Source organism: Monodelphis domestica, chromosome 6 (assembly GCF_027887165.1).
Source record: "Monodelphis domestica isolate mMonDom1 chromosome 6, mMonDom1.pri, whole genome shotgun sequence".
Classification (NCBI taxonomy): domain Eukaryota; kingdom Metazoa; phylum Chordata; class Mammalia; order Didelphimorphia; family Didelphidae; genus Monodelphis; species Monodelphis domestica.
In genome coordinates, this window is record NC_077232.1 from 19,123,241 (window position 1) to 19,148,754 (window position 25,514).

The following is a 25,514-nucleotide window of genomic DNA, read 5'->3' on the forward strand; positions in this document are numbered from 1 at the left end:
TCCTTATCTTTACACATAAATTGGCCTCGGGTTGAGGACGCATGTGATACCCGGAGAAATCACGCATCTCCAATGGGAGGGATGGGGGGAGGGAGGAAGGGGAAAAAAAGGTCATCTTTGTTTCTAATGAATAATGTTGGAAAATGACCAAATAAAATAATGTTTAATAAATAAATAAATAAATAAATTAGGCCTGGGAAGAGGGCAATTTCCCTAAAAATGAAATGGGAAATTTAGTGGACTATAAGTCTATAAGTCTATAAGTCAACAGCCTAGTGAGGCAGCCAGGAAAACCAATGTTATTTTGAGCAGCATGAAAAGAGTTATATTAAAATTAAAAGCTTGAAAATTAAAAACCACCAAAAAAAGAAAAAGAAAACATCACACCCTCCAGGAATAAAGAGATAAAAATCCCTCTGTTCTCTGTCTTAATCAGATCACATATGGAGCATTATACTAAGGCTGAAAATTTTAGTAAAAAATACAGAAACACAAGACTGTCTAGAAGAGAGAAACAAAGATGATAAGAAGCTCCAAGTCCATGCTATATGGAAATTATCTGAAGAACCCAGAGAGAGGAGAAAACTGAGAGGAAGGGAGGAAGTAAGAAAGATGTGTTCAAGCACAGAAGAAAAACAACTACTTGATTACATGGGTCGAGGGGATATGGCTGGGGATGTAGACTCTAAATGAACATCCTAATGCAAACACCAATAACATGGCAATAGGTTCTGATCAAGGATGCATATAATACCCAGTGGAATTGCATGTCAACTACAGGAAGTGTGGGGGAAGGGAAGGGAGGGAAAGAATATGATTCTTGTAACCAAGGAATAATGTTCTAAATTGACTAAATAATTTTTTTTTAAAAGAAAGATGTGTTTAAGGACTGTCGCATGAAAGGAGAATTATGTTTGTTCTGCTAGCAACAGTAGCTCAGGCATATGGAAATGTGGGTCTGTACTATGGTGTCATAGTGGGGAAAGGCATATATGATAGCTATCATGAAGGTAGAAATGAAGATATATGGCAAATAATTGGATAAAGGGGGTAAGAGAAAATGTGTAGTTGATGATACCTGCATTGGAAGTCTGGGTAACTAGGAGGATGTTAAGACCCTCTAAGTAATAGTCAAGTTAGTTCTTTGTCTCCTCAAGGGTGAAGTCCCACCACAAAGTGTTTTGATCTTCCCTGTCACCAAGATAACTTTATATGGTGTTTTGCTTGTTTGTTGCTTATTTTCCAGCCTATTTCTTGACTGTTAACTTTGTTAAAATTGGGCTCTACTCCTGGAGTGGAGGGGGCACTGTCCCAAGCTTCAGGTTTTTGTGCTGCTGTTTTCAGAGTTGATTTGAGGGACATGAAAGTTTTCAGTTCTTCCAAAGTGGTGTGATCTAAGAAGAGGTGTGGTCACTGTTGCTTTGGCCTATGCTCTGGTTTGTGAGAAACAACAAACATTCTTCCACCCTGAACTCACAACCTCTCTTCACTGCAACCACATGGTCTAGTATGCAAATGTTTTTCTTCATCTTGGGGTCTGTGACCCAAATTCCCATTTGGGAAATGCACCAGTGCCAGCAAAGAGTCCCCTATAATCAACTTCCTTCTGATTAGTTATCTGGCCCCTTACTGTCTTTGAGTCAAGAGCTCCAGATATGACTGATGCTGATTCAGTTGCCCCCAGTTGGGTTACTGTGGTGTGGTCTGGTATTAACTTGCTCAGCTTCCTGAACTAGTCTATTCTTAATTCCAACCAATCAGAAAGACCTTTCCTGAAAATCTTTAAATTGTCCTTGAATGGAAAATTGTTTCTCATCATTCTTTTATAGATTCTGCTGCTCTAGAATTCATTTTGATGCATTATTTTAAAGTTGTTTGCAATGGAAATTTGAAGAGTTCAAGCAAGTTCCTGTCTCACTCTGCCATATTGGCTCTACTCTCTCCTATTTTATTATTTCTTAATGTGTCATGGAGTCATTAGCTCCCATTTTCACAATTACAATTTTTAAGAAGTTCTTTTTTTCAGTAAATTTTTCTACCTTTTTCATTTTTTACCATGTAGCCAATTCTTTTTTAAAAAGATATTATTTTTATTCAATATTTTTAAATTTCTCTTTGATTGAGCTTTTGACTCACTTTTTATAATTTTCTTATATCACTTTCATTTCTTTTCTGATTTTTAAACTCCTTTGTGCTCTTCCATTAATACTTTTTGTGAATGGATCCAATTCCCATTTTTCCTTGAGGTGTCATATGTATTCATTTTAACATCATTGTCTTCTTCTGAGTTTATTTTGATTTTCCCTCTCATAAAAATTTTGAATTTTTATGGTAAGGTCCTTTTTTGTTGTTTGTTCATTTTTTGGTCTATTTCTTAACTTTTATCTTCATGTTAAAGTTGGGCATTTCTTCCATGATGGAGGGGACACTGTCCCAAGCTTTAGATCTTTCTTGCTTCTGTTTACAGAGCTACTTTGGGTGTCCAAGGTGGTATGATCTAAGAAGTGTGGTCACTGCTGTCCTTCCCTGTGCTCTGGTCTATGAGTAACCAAGTAGTCTTCTCCATGAAAGAACTAGGATAAAAGACCCTGTGTCCCTCGAGCTATAAGTGCTAGTTCTCTATTGTTTTTCTTCATCCTGAGATCACAACCCTTAAATGGTATATAGGCAACTCTATATAGGCAATAGAGTGAAGCTTCCAGTGCCAGCAAAGAGTTGCTTCTGGCCAGTTTTCTGCCCCCACACCATCTGTGGCTGAGAGCTCCAGAGGCTACTGATGATGATGATGCAACCACCTCCATGGCTTGCTGCTGGTTTGCCCATGCCCTGCATTGTTCTTCTGGTAAAAAGACAGACTTTCCTTGCAATCTCCTAAATTGTCTTGTACTAAAAAATTATTTTACCCTGATCTTGTGTTGGTTCTGCCACCCCACAATTTGATTTGAATCATTGTTTGAATGTTCTTTGGAAGGGAACTTGGGAGAGTTCAGGTGAGTTCCCACTTTTATTCTGCCATCTTGGCTCCATCTCCCATCTTAACTCTTCTGATAAAATATAAGTTCCTTGAGTTCCAAAACTGTCTTATTTTATCTTTTGTATTCATTCATCAGCACCTAGCAAAGTGTCTGGCATATAGTAGATGTCTCATAAATGGGTGTTACTTGATTGATACAGGCTTGATATAACAAAACCCATCCTACCAATTAGAGCCATGATTCATGGAAATTCATCTATAATTTGCTCTCTTTCTGGCATGTTCATCTGTTTAAAATTTTTCTATCATTTGGTTAGATTGGGTTTTTGTAGATAATTATTCATTTTCCTAGAGTTATGAGATAACTGGGTTTCACAACTGTTGATTATTGGTTAACTTACCTTGATCAAGTCATCTCTGAGTCTCAGGTTTTATATCTGCAAAATGAGGATCAAAATACTTGTATTAAGATGAGGAAAGACAGGAGAGCATTCATTATAAAACAAACAACTTTGAAAGGTTTAAGAACTCCAATGAATGTAATAGACCAACTGTAACTCCAGAAGACTGATAATGGAGCATCCTACCCACCTCCTGACAGAGAGATGTCAATAAGACTATATTGATATAATATATATTATATATTCTTATATATAATATATAATAATAATATAAGAATAACAATAAGAATAAGACATATATTTCTGAACAAAGCCAATACAGGAATATGTTTTGCTGATATAGATCTAGATCTAGATATGGATATGGATCTAGATCTAGATATGGATATGGATATGGATATGGATGTAGATGTAGATGTAGAGATAGATAGAGATAGATAGATAGAGATAGTGATAGCGATAGCAATAGAGTTGGAGATAGAGATAGAGATAGAGATGATAGAGAGAGATAGAGATAGAGATAGAGATAGAGATAGAGATAGAGATAGAGATAGAGATAGAGATAGAGATAGAGATAGAGATAGAGATAGAGATAGAGATAGAGATAGAGATAGAGATAGAGATAGAGATAGAGATAGAGATGTTTCTGACAAGGGTTCTGTTTTTTCCAATTTTGTGGGAGGAGAGAAAAATGCTTGGTAATTTAAGAAATAAAAGTTTAAAAAACTTTATTTCTAGATTTATAAGGTTGTATGGGAATCAAATTAAATTATATATTCAAAATGTTTGTAAACTTTAAGGCACTATGCAAATGTAAAATTATTTGTTTCCCATTGATTCCTCCTATTTAAGTTGCTTCACCCTGATTGGTTTAAATTATTATCAACTCCATTTCAAAGTACTCCCACTTAGTAATATGTTAGCCAAACTGGAGGAGGGATGTGCCTTCTTCTGCCTCTGCTCACTCACACAAGCCCTCCTCAAAGCCTAGAATTCAATCCCTCACCTTCCCCATCTATTGAATTCTCTTTCTTGACAATTTAAATCAAGTGTCATCTCTTTTAAGGAATCCTCCCAGATCATCTCAACTTATTCTCGCCTTGAGTTTTCTTATTGGACTTTGTCTCTTTCCTTGATTTCTCTCACATGCTACTTTGCATCATATTCACCTGGGTACACAGTATCTCAATTTCCCATAGCACATTAGCTCTCTGTGTCACTTTTTCATCTGTACATCTCCCAATTCCTATCCCTGTGTCTCAAAAGCATTTCACACATTTAATATGTTGAGACAAATTTGTAGAATTACAAGTGAGAAAACTTAAATAAGAGAGGTTGATTGACTTGCCCAGGGTCACACAATTGGAAAGTATTAGAGACAGGGATGATCTCAGGACTCCTTCCTCTAAGTACTGCCTTCTTTCACTTGGGACTTATGCAGCAGCAATATTGAATACAGTACCATCCTTCTTCCTCTTCCCTCATGTTTTCAGGGTAAATGACCCAGGATTTTGTTAATCCCCAGAAATTCCTACACCACTGAATCTAGCCCCTGGTATGCAAGGAGCAGAAAATAAGCCTTTCAAGAAGCTATTTGAAAACTAGTCATTATCAGTGAAATAATTCCCATAATCACAGATTTAGAATTAAAAGGGACCTTGAAGGTCATCTACTTCAGAGCTGTCAAACACCCAGCCCACCCAGTCCAAAACTCCTGAGTGCAGCACCAACCAGATTTAAATATGATTGGGAAATGTGTAGAAAAATAAACAAAAATACTGTAGGACATAAATAATGGTCATGTGGTTTTCAAAGGCAACTTAAGGATCCTTATGTATATTTTAGTGGCCCACTTCTATTTCAATTTTCACTCCACTTGTCAAAGTCCAACCCTTTCATTTTACAGATGAAGAAACTGGGGCCAAGAGAAACTCATGATTTGCTCAAGTTTACAAAGCTAAATTAGTCCACTGTCATTGATGAAATGCGTGTTGTTTCAGGAACTGTGCAAAGCAATGAAGATACAAGGAAAGGCAAAATAGGCTGTCCCTGCTCTTACAGAGCTTAGAGTCTAATAGGGAAGAAAACTTGCAAAGAACTCTATACAAAGAAGAAATATACAGGACAAATTTTGGGCACTAGGATTAAAGAAGAATGGGAAAGTCTACTTGTAGAAGTTAAGACTTTAGCTGAGGCCTGAAGGAAGACAGGGAAGGCAGAAGGCAGAGATGAAGAGAGAGAATATTCCAGCTATAACATACACAACTGGTAAAAATGGGTACAGTTGGGAGATGGGTTGTCATATGCAAAAAACAGAAAGGAGGTCATTTTCACTAGACTGAAGAATAGATAGAGTATAAAGAAGGTATAAGATGATTATGAAGGACTTTGAACACCAAGCAGAAGATCTCGTATTTGATCTTGGAGCCAATAAAGAGCCACTGGAGGCTTACTGGTGGGGGCAGGAGGGAGTGACAAGGCCAGATCCACCATTTAGGAAGATCAATTTGACAGCTGAATGGAGGAGGGATATAGAAAGTAAAAAGTAGTCAGGATCTGAAATAAGGTCCTCTTTTTTGAAATGTTTGTACATCACCACTGTTACCTTGTCAGAATGTAGGAATGGTATTTGGGCTTTTTTTCAGGTGTAATGGTGAAGTAATTCCCAAAATCACAGATTTAGAATTAAATCTAATGTTTATTTTTTCCACTGTACTATGTGTCTGATTTCACAGAATTTAGAGCTAAAAGGCACTTCAGAAATCATCTTGTCCAAATGCCTTATTTCGTGGATTGGGAAGAAGTTGGGAGGTGAAATAGGTCTGCAGTGTTACCTTACTTTGGTTCTATCACATTCCTCTGGAAAAGGAATTTTTAATTAAACTTAATCTGTCAAGAAAAAGAAAGCAACTTAATCTGGCATGGCATCAGACTATAAGATAGTATCTACGCTTTATTTCATTTGGTTTTCCAATAATAAATGCTTAAAACATGTTGGTTGAAAAGAAGATGGCCAAGTGAACATCTATACCTGTGCCTACTCCATCTCCATCTAACTAAAAATTCTGAGTGACTTACCCCATGGTCACACAGCTTGTTCAGTGTCAAAGCTGGGACTTGAACCCCAGTATCCTGGGAATCCAGGACAGGCCTATTGCCGCTGCTGATATAAATTTGTTTTTACCATGTCCCACTATAAGATATCCTAGACCTTTGGTTCAGGAAATCTCTGATGGAGAACAAGTTAAGACAGAAGAGTAATAATCCCTCCAAGAAGTCCCTAGATATTGATTGTGGTTCCACAGAATGAATATAAGAGAATTTTGAGTGCCCATTAATCTTGTCTTAAATCCACTTAGAGAGAGCCATTGGGAAAACTCCTGTGTTTCAGCAAACCATCCCCCTGAGAGATTACTCAAACAAGACACTAAATAACCTGGCTAAAGTAGCCAGGACTACACTATGAACAAGCATGAGAACATGGGCTTACTGAGGGACCTAATTGGGAGGAACAGTATCCTGGAATACATCTAGGAAGATTCTGTGATACCACTGGCCATCCAGTATACAACAATGGGGTCTACTCTCTAAGGCACTCAGGTCATAAGTATTTCCTCACCTTCAGTTAAATAAAATATAGTCAAAAAGCAGAGGCAGGGAACCCAAGTACCAGCCAAGGTCTCTTTTTTCCAGAAAATTGCTTTCTTTGAAGGCCATGGGTTCTCATTCCACTGAATCCCAAATAAAGAGGTAAAAGAGAAGAGGTATATTTTCTGAGAAGAATGAAGCCAGAGCATTGCATATACAGAGCTTTTATTTAGATGACTCAGGGAGCCAAAGGCACTGGATGGTGGTAAGGAATGTCAATTTATATCCTTTTATTTTAATTTAGTTTTCTAGCTAGGGATCAAAAATTTTAAAGCTGGAAAAAACCTTAGAGATCTTCTAACCCTGGGGATTTTTCTTATATTATATTATATTATATATTATTATATATTATTATATTATTAAATATTATTATATTATATTATATTATACCTTTTCTTATATTATGGACCACTTTGTCAGCCTGGAAAAACCAATGGATTTCTGACTTTTCAATATCATATTTTTAAATGCATCAAATAAACAAAAATCACTTATATTAAAATCATGTCATTTAAATATTTTTAAAATTGATAGACTTCAGATTAAGAATCAGAAGTTAGTCCAACTCTCTTATTTTATGAAGAAAAAAACTGAGTTCTATATAAGAAAAGTGACTTTTCAAAGCAGGAATGAGATTGAAATTAATGTTCAACTGCAAATCTGTCCTGTGTATTAGACTAAGTTTTTCTGGCTTTATCATCCTAGAAAGATTTATCAGATGTTCCATCTACTTCTTCTTGGTCCTTGTGCAGAAAGGATTTTATAGATGTCATATATTGTTAAGTTGATTTACATGAATAAATCATTTTGCAGACTTCAAAGCTATATGAAAGTTATTGCTAATTGCTGTTATTACTTAAGAGGTGGTAGCTATTTTTCAAACTCATTCTAGATCATTCTCTCATTTTACAAAAGAGAATGCTAAGGTCCAGATCCATTGAGTTAATTGCTTAAAGGCCCAGACTTTGTTCGTGGCCAGGCTAGGTCTCAGCTCTTTCCATTCTTCTACAATGCAACCATTTTATGTGTACTAATCTTGCCTCTTCAAACACAGGAAAATAGATGTCATTTATGCCAAGTGACTGGTGAGAAAGAAAGAACCCTTAACTAGAAAGCAGGACTCCTTGATTCTCTGCCTAGCTCTGCTGCCAACTTGCTATATTGCTTGTCCTTTCTGGACCTCGTTGTTTTTTTCTTAATACATAAAATAAGGAAGTCGGATTCACGTCCAAACTACTCTTCACACAGTACTGTTTGGTGAGTAGTAAGCACTACACAACTGCTTGTTGGCTCCAGCTCTGGTGCATTCCCCAGTCTACATTTCAAAGGTCCCTTGCAGCACTAATACTCAGTCAGTGCCCTAGGGTTCCCTCCCAGCCCAGATGTTTTGTGATTCACAGAACCTGCATCCTCTCCTACACTGTATCTTATGCAGCATCATATTTTTGGAAAGCATGTAATGGGAATTCACTAAAGATTTGTTTGGGGGTTCAATGCACAGCTCTTTGGACAGTACAGACAGCTCCATTAAGAGCTCCAACCTCTATCTAATCCTCTGTAGACTTAGGACACCAGTAAATAGTAAGTCTATCTGTCTTGAGCAAGCTGAATAATCCAGTTAAGTGCTTCTAGGTGGGGCAGGAACAAGGGAATGCTGCCACATCCCTCACCTAATCTCCCTGTGTCCTTGAGTGCATGGTACCTTGGATACGGTTTATTATTCCTTAATCTTAGGTGAATGTTTATCTGGAAATATAATGGTTAAGATGGACTTGTAAAGAAATTTCTCAAGAGCCCCTAGCTATTTGGAGACAGTAAGAGAGACTACTATAGCTAGTAGCAGCAATAACTGACTAGCTTGATTCAACCTAGTATTGCATTGATCCAGCAGCCAATAGATCTACTCCTACAAGAAGCTAGCCCAACTAAACAAGGAAGCGACTAGCCCATTGACCCTGTCACTTGCAAAAGTAATCTTCGTGAGGATATCACAAAAAAAGAAAGAACTTCCCCCATCCAGAAAGTACCACTTCTTCACTCCTATCACTCATCTGAATGCTGCAGTACCTTTGTGCTTGAAGTTGGAGTTGACTCTCCCTGGAGACTTGTGTGTGTATGTGTAAATGTGAGTGCATGAAAGAGGGCAGAGCCTTGGGTTGAGGGGGACTATTTTGTACTATCCACCTAAAATTTGAATCTATGCACGCCAAAAACTCCATGTACATGGAAGGGAGGATGTACCTTTAAGGAATGTTTTTTGGTAATTTGTCTTTCCTAAACCTTCTCAGTAAATATCTTTGTAAAAGCAAATCGATATCCACTGGCTAATTAATATTGGGAAGAGCCCTCAGGATGGCAGCTCACAATTTCATATAACTCAGGGTTACTGCTAGAATTCTAATTAACTGCCCTCTAGAGACTCAACTTACCTTTTCAAGTGCAGGGTTGGGAAAAATGAGCAAAGGGAGAGTTTTACACTTATGATATACAATATTAGATTTCAGGAGAAAAGTAGAATCATTGAGATCATCAAATCTCCCTCTCTCTCAAAACTAATGGAATTGGAGACCAAAGAGGTAAAGTAACTCCACCAAGAGAACCTTAATAAATGTGGAGAGTCCAAAATTCTATCAATCTATCCTTCCAGAAATGAAATTTAGAGTTCCTGATATTATCAAGGATATTCAGGAACAAGACTTGACTTTCTGTTTTTCTTTGGCAGGTAACAAGTCTTCTCCTGGTACTATGCATTTCAACCATTCTGGCACCACTGAATTTATATTCCGAATGTTTACCTCTTCCCCCAAGATCCAGGCACTCCTCTTTTCTTTATTCCTTTTTCTCTATGTGATGATCCTCTGTGGGAACACTGCCATTATCTGGGCTGTGTGCACTCATACCTACCTTCATACCCCCATGTATTTCTTTCTGTCTAACCTGTCTTTTTTGGAGATCTGTTATACCACTACATTGGTACCACTCTTGCTCGCCAACATCATTGGGGCCAGAAAGCCCATCTCATTTGCTGGCTGTGCAACCCAGATGTTCTTTTTTGTCACCCTTGGAAGCACTGACTGTTTTCTATTGACTGTCATGGCATATGACCGCTATGTGGCCATCTGCCATCCTTTGCACTACAGCCTCATCATGACCCAACAGCTATGTACCAATATGGTAGCTGGTTCCCTGAGCCTGGCTCTCTTCCTTGCCTTGCCACTCACATCACTGGTCTTTACTCTGCCCTTCTGTGGACACTTCCAGGAGATCAACCATTTCTTCTGTGATGTACCACCTATACTACATCTGGCCTGTGCTGACACTCGTGTGCCACAAGCTGTCCTCTATGTGGTGAGCATTCTTGTTTTAACTATCCCTTTCCTGCTCATCTGCATCTCCTACATCTTTATCACTACCACCATCTTGCGCATCCCCTCAGCTGAAGGGCGCCAGAGGGCCTTCTCCACCTGCTCTTCCCATCTCACTGTGGTCCTGTTACAATATGGCTGTGGCAGCCTGGTCTACTTCCGGCCTCCTTCCAGCACCCCTGCAGATGAGGGTCGGCAGCTTGCCTTAGTCTACACCTTTGTCACTCCCCTCCTCAACCCTCTCATTTATACCTTAAGGAACAAAGATGTCAAAAATGCTCTGAAAAAGGCCGTGAGCAAAAAGGCAGCCACAGAGAATCTGTGAAAGTGTGGGATAGGAGTCTTAGGGTTGGGGAGAAATAGCATCTTTGCAAAGCACAATTCCATGAAATCATTTCTACAATTTACACTTCCTTATTTTCTTGAGTTTCCTAGTGTGCGTTCAATAAATGCTTGTCAACTGAATGAATGAATGATCAGATCCATATTGCCATTTGGGGCTTTTTTTGACACTTTACCTCCAGATGAGCAAATATAGACTAAAAGACAATTTTTTGTGAACAGACAGCCCCTTTGAAAGCAGCATGCTGTGCTCCCTAAATGACCCTTATTGCAACACTTGTCTACTTAGGGAATATAGCATGACAGGGTCATAAACTTAAAACCAGAGAGGGGCTTCGTTGTGGTTGTCATTGTTATTCAGTTGTTTCAGTCACTTCTGGTTCTTTGGACAGCATTTAGAAGGTTGTTTTGTGTTTGTTTTTATCAAGGACACTGGAGCAGTTTGCCTTTTCCTTCTCTAGCTCATTTTTCAAATGAGAAAACTGAGGCAAAGGAGTTGAGTGACTTGCCCAGGATTACAAAGCTAATAAGTATCTGAGGTCAGATTCGAACTCAAGAGGATGAATCTTCCTGATTTTAGGTTCCAAGCTCTATCTACCACATCACCTAGCTCACCAGAGGTTATCTATTCTGATCCTCTCATCTCACATGAGAGAAAGCTGAGGCCCAGAGATGGGAAATTACCTCATTAAGGTCATAGAGGTAGGAAGTAATAAAGTTGGGTAGAGAATTCAGGTTCCCTGACTGCAAACTGATCAAACTTGGCATTTTGTCATGCCTTTCTCTTATACTGGGTCCAGAGAGAAGTTTGACACCTTGAAATCTGTCTCCTGAGGAGGGAGTTATAATAATCCATCTGTAAAAGGGAGCCAGCTTTATTATTGTCATTAATGTCATTATTAATGGCAAAAATATTAGCCATTAGGACACATAATATGTAACTGTGAACAATATCTTGCTAAAGTTCTAAGATAATACGTAATACCTGGATTGTCTGTTGACATTAATGGAAGGAATTTCTCACACAGATGAAGTTAATAGTCTGGACTAAAAAAGAATAATATCCAAGATAACTAGAGTTTTCTTCCAATTAATTTTGACCATCATCAACAATGTAAGTAGGTGGAAAATAGAAAGGTATAAAATAAGAATACTGACTGGTGACCTATGTAAGGATGATATTAGAAAATAAGTATTGTTTTATTAGTTTAGAAATAAGCAGTAAAGTGACTGCTTGAGAAAAGAACTGGAGTTTGAAGCAGTGCTGAGAGAGTGTATTAATTTCAAACGTTGACAGTTATAACCATTTTTCTATGTCAATTACTCTCTCTGGCAGTTGGGAGTTGCTCTCTGGCAGTTGACAGAGACACACACTCATAGACTTTCTCTCATGGCAGGAGGAGGTAACATCTTAGCCTCTCTCTCTGTCTGAGGGAAAGATCTGAAGGAGTTCAGTGTTTTCCTTTCCCAACATGGGAAACACTATTGTCTATCTATTGCAGTTATTATAGATTGATTCAATTCTGAGAAGACCAAAGAAAAACCTGGTCTTTGGTTTGGACTCTGAGTCTGTTAAGGCTCAGAGTCCTAACTTGATTCTTGTTGAGACTCAACCAGCTAGCCCTTGCTATTTTATAATTTGAAGGCAAAGTTAAGATTTATAAGGATAATAGCAGTAGGTTTTTTTTTTTTAGATAGTATAAATTTGGGTTAGTCGGATCAGGGAGGATTAGTGTGGCCTGTGAAACACAGGAGAAGCAATTACTTGCAGAACCAGGAAGTTTATTTGGATGGGTTTAGAATCCCTTAGAATTAGAAATTCTTTATTTATCCTTATATATTTCAATAAACATTTTATTTTTATAATAAGACTCTCTTTAGCATCCTTGTGCCTGGCCCTGAAGGGAAGTTCACATTTGAGTTTCACTTCATCACTGAGAATACTTTTGATCACATCTATCAAAAGTATCCAAACAGTTTTGCATTTATATTGAACAGTTTTGATAAATATTTTATTTTTATAACTTGCCATAATTTATTTTTATACCTGACAACTTGAAATTAACTTGTCCATCTGAAAAACACAGAATTAACAAAGCAGTTAAAAGAGAACACATCTTTAATCAGCACAAGGGAGATGATGCTCAATGGCTACCACACAGATCCACCACTCTACACAGAGTCACTGCTCTGGAACTGACTCTGCCCCTGGTAAGACTCCAATAATGGGAATTTCCACAGAAGTAAAGAATTTGGGATTATCTTTATATCTTAGGGAGTATAACAAGGAGAAACAACTGAATGGTTACAAAAGGCTTGGGAAAGAAGATTTAACCAGAGCCTAGTATCAATTTTAAAATTGATATCTAATACTTCAAGTATTATATTTATAAGATTTATTGATAATAAACTTGAAGCAAGGGAAGAAAAACTTCAGTAAAGAAAAACCACTTTCCCAGCAGTGTACATGGAGAGAGAGACAGAGACAGAGAGAGACAGAGAGAGACAGAGACAGAGAGAGACAGAGAGAGACAGAGAGACAGAGAGACAGAGACACAGAGACAGAGACAGAGACAGAGAGAGAGAAAGAGAGAGAGAGAGAGAGAGAGAGAGAGAGAGAGAGAGAGAGAGAGAGAGAGAGAGAGAGAGAGAGAGAGAGAGGTGTCAGAAATTTATATACAACAATGCAAGTAAACAGAAAGGGGAAAGGAATTTTGGGATGAAGAAAGAATCCTGGGATATGGAGTCCAAAGGTACAAGATTTCCAATTACACACTAGAAAAACTAAGGAATGACAAAGATATAATAAGAGAAACTAAGAAGGTAAAAGGGGTATTTAAGATTTTATGCTAGAGTGACCAAGGGAAACTGTGTGGTTTACAGTTCAGTCTGGGACAAGTATCACTAAGGGGGTTTCTTGAAGGCAAGTTTCCAAGGACAGGAGTCAGTTCAGTGTTTCAGAAAATAAGGTTGTAAAATTCAATGGTAACCATCTGAAATACCAGTTTATTGAGAAACAGAAGGACATACAGAGGCATTCAACATCCCCTCCCATTCCATGTCCCAAGATAAAGATATGACATTGTGGAATGGACAGTGGATTTGGAATGAATGGTTCTGAGTTGAAATTTTGTCTCTTTTTTTAATTCCCAATGTTGATTATAACAGATCACTTCTGCCCTTTTGAGATGCCTTTTCCCCATATGTCAAATGATATGATAGGAATCAGTGATATCTAAGGTCCTCTGCAATCCTATAGCCTATAAGTTTAACTTTCCTACCTTTGTGCAGAACTTTTTTTCAGAACACATTCATTTTCTGCCTGTCTGGTCTTATTTTTCAAGGCAACAATAATAATATTTACGATATTCAAATGATCAAATATTGCTCATTTTTATTAAAATACTCGATCATTTAAAACATTAATTATGACATTTCAAATCAAGCATATGTAAGGCACTTCATGAACCATACATATCTATATAAATCCTAGCTATTTTTATCTAATAGACAGTTGCAAAATTTATAGAAATGGCTTCAGAACCCAAGGAAGCAATTTCACAGAGCAATGAGAAAGGCTGGTAATGGATTCACAACACTACACTTAGGGATGGCAATGATATTTTGACTGACTAACCAATAGAGTATTTGAAATGGCAGACATCCAAGAATGGAATCAATGGGCTATATTTGGTGAGTGATTTTGTTCTGCTAACGACACTGTAAAGAGCATCATTTTGGATTGCCTCTGGACCCAGAAATGGTAAGAGGGACATTCAAATGCTATTAACCAACTAAAGTAAGATCTTGTTGTTTGTTTGTTTGTTTTGAGAGGTTTTTCCCTTCCCTATAAGCATGTGAAGAGAGAGACATGCTATCATCCCCTAGATGACAAGAGGCCTATGGGCCTCCCTATATGTTGTCATCATGTGACCCATAAATACAGGTCTCTGTTCTTTGCCTCTTTGCATTTATTCTTCCCTGTTTTAGCTGAATATGATTAGAGATTTCAGAAGTGTTGGGAACTTTCAAAGGTCAGAAGTATAAACCACCAGAAGTTTTGGTGCTCTAGTCCATCATACTGGCATTTTCCAGAAGTCAGATTGTCAGAAGTGAAATCCTGAGCTATATTCTTAACTCAGCCTAGAAGTAGCAGAGATGCACTCTTATGCTTTGGTTAAATAGAACTGGGCCTGTTACCACTGACAACTAACATTAGGGGGAAATAAACTAGAATGAGGGTTCAAACTGGGGAGTATTGGAGGAAGAGGGGTAGCCAGCCTTGCTCTGGTCTCAATGTGCTGGTGTGCATGGAGGTTGGAAGAGTAAGCTTAGCATCTCGCTTAATTAGTATTATGAGCACAATCATCATTATTGTGACATTGACATCAGGGACCAGATTGTTCATCACACCAAGTGCTCAAAGCCCCAAATTATGTAGAATGAAAAGCTCTAGCCAAAGGAATCAAAACCACATAGGAGCAGGAGTAAATAAATATACATTGTCCCTGTCATCTGATCAGTGAACCTAACATGCTTCTGCCTTGGAACTAGTACACAGTATTGATTCCAAGATGGAAGGAAGGGGTTTAAAAAAATAATGTGTATTCATTCCAAGGCAGAAGAGTGGTAAGGGCTAGGCAATGAGGTTCAACTGACTTGCCCAGGGTCACAGAGTTAAGAATTATCTAACACCAAATTTGAACCCAAGACCTCTGGTCCAGGTTCTCAATACATTGTGCCACCCAGCTGCCTCCTCTCCTCATAAGGGTTTTAAGATTTATAAAATATTTTACCTACATTATCTCATTTGAAACTCACAATAAACCCATGAGATAAATGTACTATTTTTGTCCTCATTTTATAAGTAAGGAAACAGAATCCCAGAGAATTTAGATTTAGATTTAGATAATTCTTTAATGTTTGGAAAATACTTGAAATCTATGTAGCAAAATCTAGCTATCTTCTGGAGCTTGCTTGGAATTGACCTTCCTAGTGCTAGTCCATCACTTCTGAGATTTGGGGTCGATTTCCTTCTGGCCTTGTGGTAACATGGTGCCACAAAGATTCGATGTTTATGTTGTAGTGTGCCCTGAGTCATCCCTTGGTTCTATTTTTTATTCAAAAACCATGATACCTCAATGATCTCTCAAGATAGGAATACCAGGATCTAGCTCTGAGACCCCAAACTCCAGAATTGTAAAAGAGTATTCAATCTCTTATCCTGCAAATAAGTGTATATGTATACATATGTGTATACATATATTTGTAAATATGTGTCTGTATGCATGTTATGTATATGTGTCACAATAGGTATGATGTACATTTGTACAAATTTATATTGTCTATTTCATTGGCTGGGTAAGGATGAGTTAATGCCACAAATTCTGGGATTTGTATTCCTACAGAGAAAGAATAACCTATTAAGAGAAACATAAATTTTGAATCAGGAGGGTCAGGAAAAAATTATATGACTCAGGTTTTGCTACAATGAACCAAGTCTTCTCAGCTTAAACACCACATGAACATAAGTAGGCCCCAGAGGTTCCATGTAGTCAGTCATAGCCTAGAAGGCAACTTTAAGCATGTTTCATGAGATGAACTCTCCTTCTTTATATATATATATATATATATACTATTGCATTTGATCCTCAAAACAACACTGTGAGGGAAAGGATTATATTATTTCCATTTACAGATGGAGAAACTGAGGCCAAAAGGGGTTAAGTGACTTATCAACAGTATCTAAGACAGAATGAACTCATGTTTACTAACAAGTCCAACATTGCATTAATTTTATGATCTGATGGTCTCTAGGATAAGTGATTTTACATTCCTCTAACTTCCTTTGATTTAGTTACAAGGTTTGTTGGTAAAATACCAAAAACAATTATTGCCAAAAGATTACACTAAGGATATATCTCAGGGATATATGCCCACCTACATCACCCCCTCTGTGGCCTTGGTTCCAAGGTGTGTGATAACCCACACAGAGATCCCAGTTCATTATTCTTTCATAGACCTTTTAGAATTAGAGTCCCTGGGTTTTTACAATGAATCAACAGAAAGCTGGAGGCTTTTTTTCAGGTGCCTGAAAACTGAGAGTGAACATATTCCAAGTACCTCTAAATGCTTCAGTCATGATCTGCCTTAGGAAAGTGATCTGACATTCATAGCCACATGTTGCTTTTTAAGACATTACATCCATTACCCCCTTTGAGCCTCAGTAAAACCCTGTAGTGTCCTGTGTGTAGGAGAGAAAGAGACAGACAGACAGACAGATAGATAGACAGATAGATAGACAGATAGATAGATAGACAGACAGACAGACAGACAGACAGACAGACACATTTTAAAGGTGGGGAAGCTCAGGATCATAGAGAAATAATATAGTCACACAGCAAGAAAGAGGCACAAAAAAGGCTCCCAAGTCATAGCACAAATGTATCTCTATTGGCAGAACTGGTTAGTAGGGATCCTTGGTTTTGAGGTGTTACACATATATGACATATCCCTAACTCTAGCTGCTTCTTTCTCCATGTCCCCAGTGATCTCCATACCCTTCAAAATTTCACCTCCCTTTTATGTATTGCCTTCCTCCATTAGGGTGTATTCTCCTTAAAGACAGTAACCAAACCATTTTTCTTATTGCTCTTTGTATCCTTAGGACTTTGCACTATTATTCCCAGCACATAATAACTGTGCAATAAATACTTTATCTGTCTGCCTATATATCTAATTATCTATCTATCCTCCTTTTCCTTCCAAGGCAGGAATTCTTCACTTTTTGATCATAGAGCCCTTGATGATTGCTGAAGTTTACAGATCTCATCTCAGAATGCAGTTTTAAAATGCATAAATTAAAATATATGGAATTACAGGGGAAACCAGTTATAGATATATATGTACAGTCTGCATGCAGAAAGAGTATATTCACATACAGTCTATCATTGTCTCTAATAGTTATGTAAATTTGAATTTATGAAAAGCATAAATGATATTTAATGATATCTACAGAAATGAAAATATCTGTGATTTCTACGGGCAATAGTCATAAGTACTGCTAACATTACTGTGGCATGTTTCCTATACTCGGGGTTGAAGAAAATATTAAATATCAGTTTGGATTAAATGAAAAGAAAGATCTAATTTTTTGCATATTTAACTTCTTTGGTGCCTTGAAATCTAGAATAAGAATCCAATAAAAGAGGCTGTAAAATGTCTACTCTTCATAGATATTATTCTGAGTGGATCCTCACAGACTCGGGGCTGGGCATCTGAAAAAAATATAAACTAGCAAAGCCCTACTATTCTCCCTGAACTAGAGACAGCTCCCTTCCCTTATCACCCAACATGATCACTACGTAGGTCCTCCTGCTCTCAGATGTCATATGTCTATGAACATTGAGACAAAGGGAGCACAGAGGGTGAAGGGTTGACCTAGAGTCAGGAAGACCAAAGTTCAAATCCAGCCTCAGATACTTACTAGCTTGATGATACTGAACAGGTCACTTAAGCTTTGTTTGCCTCAATTCTCCTGTAAATGGAAGAAATAATAGCAGCTACTTCCCAGGAGCATTGTGAATATCAAATGAGATATCTGGAAAGTACTTAGCAGAGTGCTCAGCACATAGAAGGTCCAATATACATCTTAACTATTCATGTCAATGATGATAATGATGATGATATCTCAGTATACCAATGGAGATGCTGCTTCTCTCTAGATAACGACCAAGGGAGTCTGTAGAAAAGCATGTTCTTCCCCAGCCTGGGAACAACTGTGTGTTATTCCCCACTTTGTAGTCCTCTACTGGAACTGATTTTAATACTCAAAGCAATAATGAAGTCTTTTTCAATACTAGACTTTCTCAAGAACACAGGTGAGGGAAATGGGGAAGCTGGAGAATATCAGCTTATTCCATTTTCTGAAGCTCATCCCCAGGAGGTCGAAGCGACATACCTGGGCCTGTGAGTCTTAGTCTTTGTATGAGAGGTACTTTGATGGTTTTTTATACAATCTATTAGGACCTTACTATATGTTAAGAGGACTAATCAGCCATTTTCTTCCTCCATTGAGGATAGACTCTCTGTGAGATCTGTGGGAGATCTACTATCTCTGTCAAAATAGACCAGTCAGGGGGCAGCTGGGTAGCTCAGTGGATTGAGAGCCAGTCCTAGAGATGGCAGGTCCTAGGTTCAAATCTGGTCTGAGACACTTCCCAGCTGTGTGACCCTGGGCAAGTCACTTGACCCCCATTGCCTAGCCCTTACCACTCTTCTGCGTTGGAGCCAATACACAGTATTGACTTCAAGACGGAAGGTAAGGGTTTAAAAAAAAAATAACAGTCATAGATTTGGCACACTATTCTTGAGAGAATAAATCCAAACCACTCCTAGGACTACCTAAACTGAACTAGACTTCTTTAAAAGGGTATTGCATGGCCTAGTCTTTGGCCTTGGAGCAGTTAGATCAGGCTGAGGTTGCCAGGGGGGTGCCAGATAACTAAGTGGTCTGAATCTGTTGCCTTTAGGCTGTGTTAAATAGCATAGCAAGTTATGGAGTAAGTTATGGAAATTTTGGCCTCAATTTCCTCACCTGACAATTGGGAATAATGTGTCTTGTTCTTCTCCACAAGTCTCTTCTGAGTCACATGCCAATGAATATGAAAATGTTTTAGCAATGATAGCACTCTTCAAAAGTAAAAGAAAATTTTTTTAATTACATTGATTAGGGCCAAGCAGGATCAATAGCATTAGAGGAAAGGCATGTCTGTAGTCTTCATTAAGTAAGGTATTAGGAGAATGATTACTTAATTAATGATCGACTATTTTTTGGATAATCGTTATGTGTCAAGAATTGTGCTTGTCCTAGTAGTGGATTTTCCTAACACAATCTGTAATTTCATGGGTATAAGAATGTCTAATGAGGAAATTCCCTTTCCAAGACTAGTCAGGTAGTACCGAATCTACAATTTATAATCTTGGAAATTTGCCTGGGACAGGAAGATGGAAGGAAAGATGGATAGATTGATGGATAGATGGATGGATGGATGGATGGATAGATGGATGGATGGATAGATGGATGGATGAAAAATGGTAGATTCAAAGCCTACCTTTGGTCAGGCCCTAGGAATACAACTGCAAAATAGCAAATATAGCCTTTTTCTCAAAAAGGTTACTCATGAAAATAAGAGTAACTTGCATTTTAAGGTTGGCAAAGCACTTCACAAAAACCATATCATTTGATCCCGATAATCACTATGGAAGGTAGATATTATCATTATCTCTATAGAGAGATAAAGAAAAAAACTAAAGAAGAAGACAATTTAAGTGATTTGTCCATGGTCACAAAGCTTGTGACTATCTGAGGCTAGATTTGAATTCAGGTCTCCCTGATCCCAGCTCAAGTGAGGGATATATTGTGCTGCCTAAGGGCCTCAATGAATATATTCTAATAAGAGAGATGGAACATAAAGAGTATTGGAGGCAGAAAAGAGAGTGTTTCTCTGAGAAATCATAAGATGAGTGAACAGAACTATAGGTCAATAACTGGTTGCCATGCGCTTCCCAGAAGAAATGAGAATTCTGATGTAATTACTTTTCCTATAGCAAGAGGGGAAATGACTTGCTCAGGGTCATATAGTCCTATCTCTGAGGCCAAATATCTAGTCAATCAATCAACCAACCAAACAATAAGCATTTATTAAGTACCTATTATGTGCAAGGCACTGTGCTAAGCAATAAGAATATAAAAAAGATAAAAGAGGCACAATATGAACTCCATTGTCCTAAGGATTTTACAATTTAATAGGGAAGAAAACATTCAAGTAAATATATGTAAAGTAAGTTTTATATAGGATAAATTGGAAATGATTAACAGAGGGAAAGGAGTAGAGTTAAGATGAGGTGGGGAGGGATTCCAATGAAAAGAGAAAATTTTGTTGGGATTTAAAAGAAGCTTAGGAGGTGGGGGGGGGGGAGAAGGGACTGCGTCCTAGGAAGCTGGGAAAGCCACAGAAAATACATAGTGTCAAGTGATAGTGTCTTTCTAATGGAGCAATCTGAAAGCCAGTATCACAGGATCAAAGAATTAGATGTCAGAAGACTGGAAAAGTCCCATAGGGTTAAATTGTGAAGGGATTTTAATAACAAAAAGAAAATTTTGGATTAGATTTTTGAGCCATAGTGAGCCATTGATGGTTATTGAGTAGGTTAGGAGAGAGATAATATGATGCACCCCACACTTAGGAAAATCACTTCAGTAACTGAATGAATGATGAATTAAAGTGAGGAGAGATTTGTGGTAAGTAGAGCCACCAGTAGCCTATTCCAATAGTCCAAACATGACAATGTCAGACTCCATAAGAAATCTCAAAAGTATATGGTGCTTAAAACACACTGTATTTAAAACCCTGTGATAGTATCTCTGGAGCAGATGTGAAATTTAGAAAAACTGAACTCTAAAATTCTGGAGTGTTGATACTTAGAGAATGATAAAACACAGAGATAACTGAAAGTCATTTATTCATATAGCAAACACTTCACCAAGGGCTATTACAATTAGAAAATTACTATATCAGCACTAGCAATGGAAAGAATAAAATGACAGTTCCAAGGATGCATGAAACATCCAATGAAGTCATTTTTGAGGTGAGTTCTGCTTAATTGATTTTCTTTGTTGTAAGACAAAGATTAATATAATGTGTAGCAAAATTAACTGAAAAATGACAGATCTAAAAATCTTAGAAACCAGCATTGTTGGTTCATTAACCACCCAGCTGTCCAGGATTCTTGATTCTCTAACCCATCTCTTCTTCTCCCTCTGCTCTCCTGCTTATATCTGGAATTCTGCCCAAAATATTACAATTTTCCAAGAATCTTTAGTTGCTGTAAACTTGCATCTTTATCATTTCCTGCTGGAGAGAATTATTGAGACACAGCTTAAGTCTCTGATGGAGGAAGAGAGGAGAGCCAGCTTGCCTCCTCCTGGTCCCCACAGACCAGCTGTGGACTCCACCTAGAACACCCAAGAGGATGGGACTGCCCATTAGCTTTGTCTTTGTTATCCTTGAACCAGAATATTTTCCAAAAATCTCAGACTTACAAAAAACCACTGGGAAAATCTCTATGCTTCAGTGACTCATTCTCCTGAGAGAAAACCTGAAGAAGACTCAAAGAAATCTAAAAAACCTGAATAAGAAGACAATGTGTAGCCTGTTGATGGACACAGAGGAACTTGTGCTTTCCAGGTTACCTAACTCAAGGGACACAATCTGGATGACCATCTTAGAAGATTCTGCGATGATCATTGCCCCCAAAACATCTGCCCTTGAAGATCCTCAGCTAGTAAAGGACATTGTTATCTTTCTCCATTTTCAACAGTATGAATTCCAACCAAGAAGCAGAGGCAGGGAGCCCATGTACCAACCAAAATCTCCCCTTTACAAGAAACTCTTCCCCCTTTAAAGGTCATGGGTGCTTAGTCCATCTATCTCAACAAGAACAAAGACTGAATTGCAAAGCTTTCCAGAAACACTGTCCCTGGAGCATTTCAAGACAAAGACAACCTGTGGAAGCAAAAGTTTCCCTAAATTCCTGATGGAGTCAGAAGCATTGAATGGTGGTAAGAAATATCACTTTTTCCTTTTATTATCAGTAAGTTGCTTGAATACATATCCTAATGTTAAAGGGGTTTCTTAATCTGTCCCTCTGTCTTTTTACCATTTAACCCTTACACTAGGATGTAGACTTGGGAGGATTTTAGAGATCTGCTAATCTATTGGTTTTCAGAGGATCCCCTTAATATTACTGAGGAACCCCAAAAGGTTGTGTTCAGATCAGCTATAGTTACCAATATTTATCACATTAAAAATTAAAAAGTCTTAACATTATTACAAAAATGGTTTTGACTCTACAGATCCCCTAAAAGGGGGAAAACCGAGGGGTTACCAAGTCATACTTTAAAAGCTACTGGTCTAGTCTAACCCACCTCTTTCACAGGGAAGAAAACAGGTCCATAGAAAGAATTGAACACTGACTCTATAGTCAAAGGACTTGGATCAAACCCCTCCTCAATATTTTCTACCTATGGAAGTCTGAGAAAATCATTAATCCAGTCTGGGCTCCAATTTCTCATTTATAAAATGAGAAGATTTTGACTAGATGATTTCTGAAGTCTCTTCTGACTCTAGATCAGTGTTCCCATAATCCTAGTTCACTTAACTACTCTGGAACTCAATTTCTTCTTCTGTAAAATGAGAGGGGTTGAACTTGATGTCCTCAGAAGCTCTTTCTGTCTATAGATCTGTCATTCCATAATGATTTCCCCAAGAAAATCTGTTCTTGAACCCAAGGTCCTTTGATACCACACCTAGGGCTCTTTCCTTTAGACTAAATATATTGGCATCTTTTTAGAAAGTTCTCTCAATAGTCCTGTCTTCTAGAATTCATTTTATGGCCTGGGATATGTCAGGTCCCTTTTATGGTCTTCAGTTTTCTTATGTGTAAAATGATGGCATTAAACTCATTGATCTCTAAGAGACTTTTCAGCTTTGACACGTTACATATTCTATGAGATTTTATTTTCCACGATCTCTTCTAGCACTAACATTTTATTTAACAAGATTCCTTGTAGCTCTGACATTTATTTAATAAGGTCCCTTCTAACTCTGACATTCCCTGTCCCAGGCTCCTTCTCAACTCTGACATTCTGTGCTCTAACAATCCTCCAAGCTCTGACATTCTAGACATTCTATGGCTCTTAATTATTAAGAAAGGGCCCAGATCTTTTCCTCCTCTTTATCCCACACTGCACCATGCTGTGCTGTGGTTGGCGTTATCCAATAAATACTTTTTGGACAATCAAAGGAGTATTCTATAGGAAACCCAGGCAGCTTTTGACTGAATTCCAACTTCTGACCCTTACTATCAACAGATACTGTAGTGGAAAGAGAAATATTAGATTAGGTCCCAATCCCTACCTCTCCTCACTCCCTTCTATGGCTAATTCCCTGTAATCTCAGAATCCCCAGCCATAGTAAACAGCAAGTCTGGCTGTCTTGTCTGAGCAGACCAGCCCGGTCTAGGGGCTTTGATAATGAAGCTGCTTCCCTCAGGGCAGGGTTGCAGGGCATTTTCATCTATTTAATCTACTAAAAATCTGATTCTCTTAAAAGATTCTAAATCCAAAATCCGTAATCGATGACCCAACCAGTTAGTCTGAAGCTACCTGGGAGCTTGAACCCAGGATCTCCGATTTAGACCTTTGAAGGTTCACGAGTCCAACTATCTCATTTTACGATAAATAAGTGGCTATGGAGGACCGTCTATAGGTACTATGCTAGATACATTTTAGGCACAGAGGATACAAGTACAAAGAATGAAATAAGCACTCCTCTCAAGGAGCTTACATCCTATTGGGGAAGACAAGTACATGTAAATACACAACTATCTCTTTGTCTTTATAGGCATATATGTATGCATGTATATACATGTTTCAAAAATATATGATCATAAATATGAAGAGAAAATGATTATAAATATATATAAAGTAGTTAAATCTTTTAACTTTATAAGCAGAGTATTTTTACTAGGTCCTGAGGCAATAGGAAGCCAGTGGAATTTATTGAGTAGAGACAGTGGTGATATGGTTAGATCTGCAGATTACAAAAATCATTTGGGCAGTTGAGTGGGGGATGGACAATAATGGAAAAAGAATGGAGGGGGTGAGATCTAGCAGCAAATTAATATAATAATCCAGGCATGTGGAGATCAATGCCTAGACAAAGATATGTCGGAATGAGTGGAGACGAAAGGAAATGTTATAAAGATAAAAATGTCAAGACTTAGAAACATCTTGAAAATGTGAGGAGAGAGAAGGGGTTTGGGGAATACCAAGGATGGAGTTACTTAGAGCTAATATTCCTTCATTCATTCAACAAACATTTATTAAGTGCCTTCTATGTGCAAGGTCTTTCACTTCACACTCACAGAAAAAGTCAAAATGGGCCGGTCTTTGGTGATGCAGAATGTTGCATTGCAGATGCTATCAGATAAGGCTTGGTATTTTAGAAGGGAAGTGGAGAGAGATCCATTTTAGAGAATGATTTTTCTTGTAAAGCAAGAGTCAAGTCATTAATAAGGGTGAAAACCAGGAAATGTCTCTGAAAGAAAAAGACTGTCATAGCTTAGACTAGCACCCAAATATCCTGAATATCCCATCAAGATTCTTTTTTTTAGTAGATCCCAACTTTTTTGGGATCCTTAAGATGGTATAAAATTAAATCATTACCATTTCATACCAGATTTACCAGAACACAGTGAAGTCTTTAATGGGAGGGAAGGCAAGAGAACAAGTTTCCCATCCACTAGTCCCCACATATCAGATATGTTCACCTAAAAAAGCCAAGAGTTTATTTTGTTCTCTACTCTAAAAGTGTTCCTCAAGCCCCAGTGATTCAGAACCCCATTCTCCTGAGGAAACCAGCAAAGAGGACACTAAATAATAAAACTTAGAGAAATCAGACATAATTGAATTACGATTGGTGAGTTTTGCTAGGTTTTTTTTTTTTAATCCCAGAAATATACTCTGAACTTCAGGCTCTGAAAACTCCTTGGAACAGCTGATCAGAGTAACCCAAAAGCATCATCTCTCCAAAGCCCTCAGGTAGTAAAGGGCAACAAAAACTTTCCTCATTTTCAGCTCTAGCAGATTCAGGCAGAGAACAGAAGTAGGAAACCTACACATTTGCCATCGCCTCTCCTCTTTAGGAGGCCATTTGCCAG

General features: G+C 37.9%; 1 protein-coding gene across 1 annotated transcript; it reads left to right on the plus strand.

The window, feature by feature from the left end:
• Window positions 1–9,768: 9,768 nt before the first annotated feature.
• LOC100026123 (olfactory receptor 10Q1-like) lies at window positions 9,769–10,713 on the plus strand. The gene has a single exon (XM_001376809.3). It carries the CDS (start codon window positions 9,769–9,771, stop codon window positions 10,711–10,713), a length of 945 nt encoding a protein of 314 aa, XP_001376846.3.
• The last annotated feature ends 14,801 nt before the right edge of the window (window positions 10,714–25,514 follow it).

Bases quoted from the DNA above. Each gene is read 5' to 3' on its own strand.
- LOC100026123 (XM_001376809.3), top strand. From the start codon at position 9,769: ATGCATTTCAACCATTCTGGCACCACTGAATTTATATTCCGAATGTTT.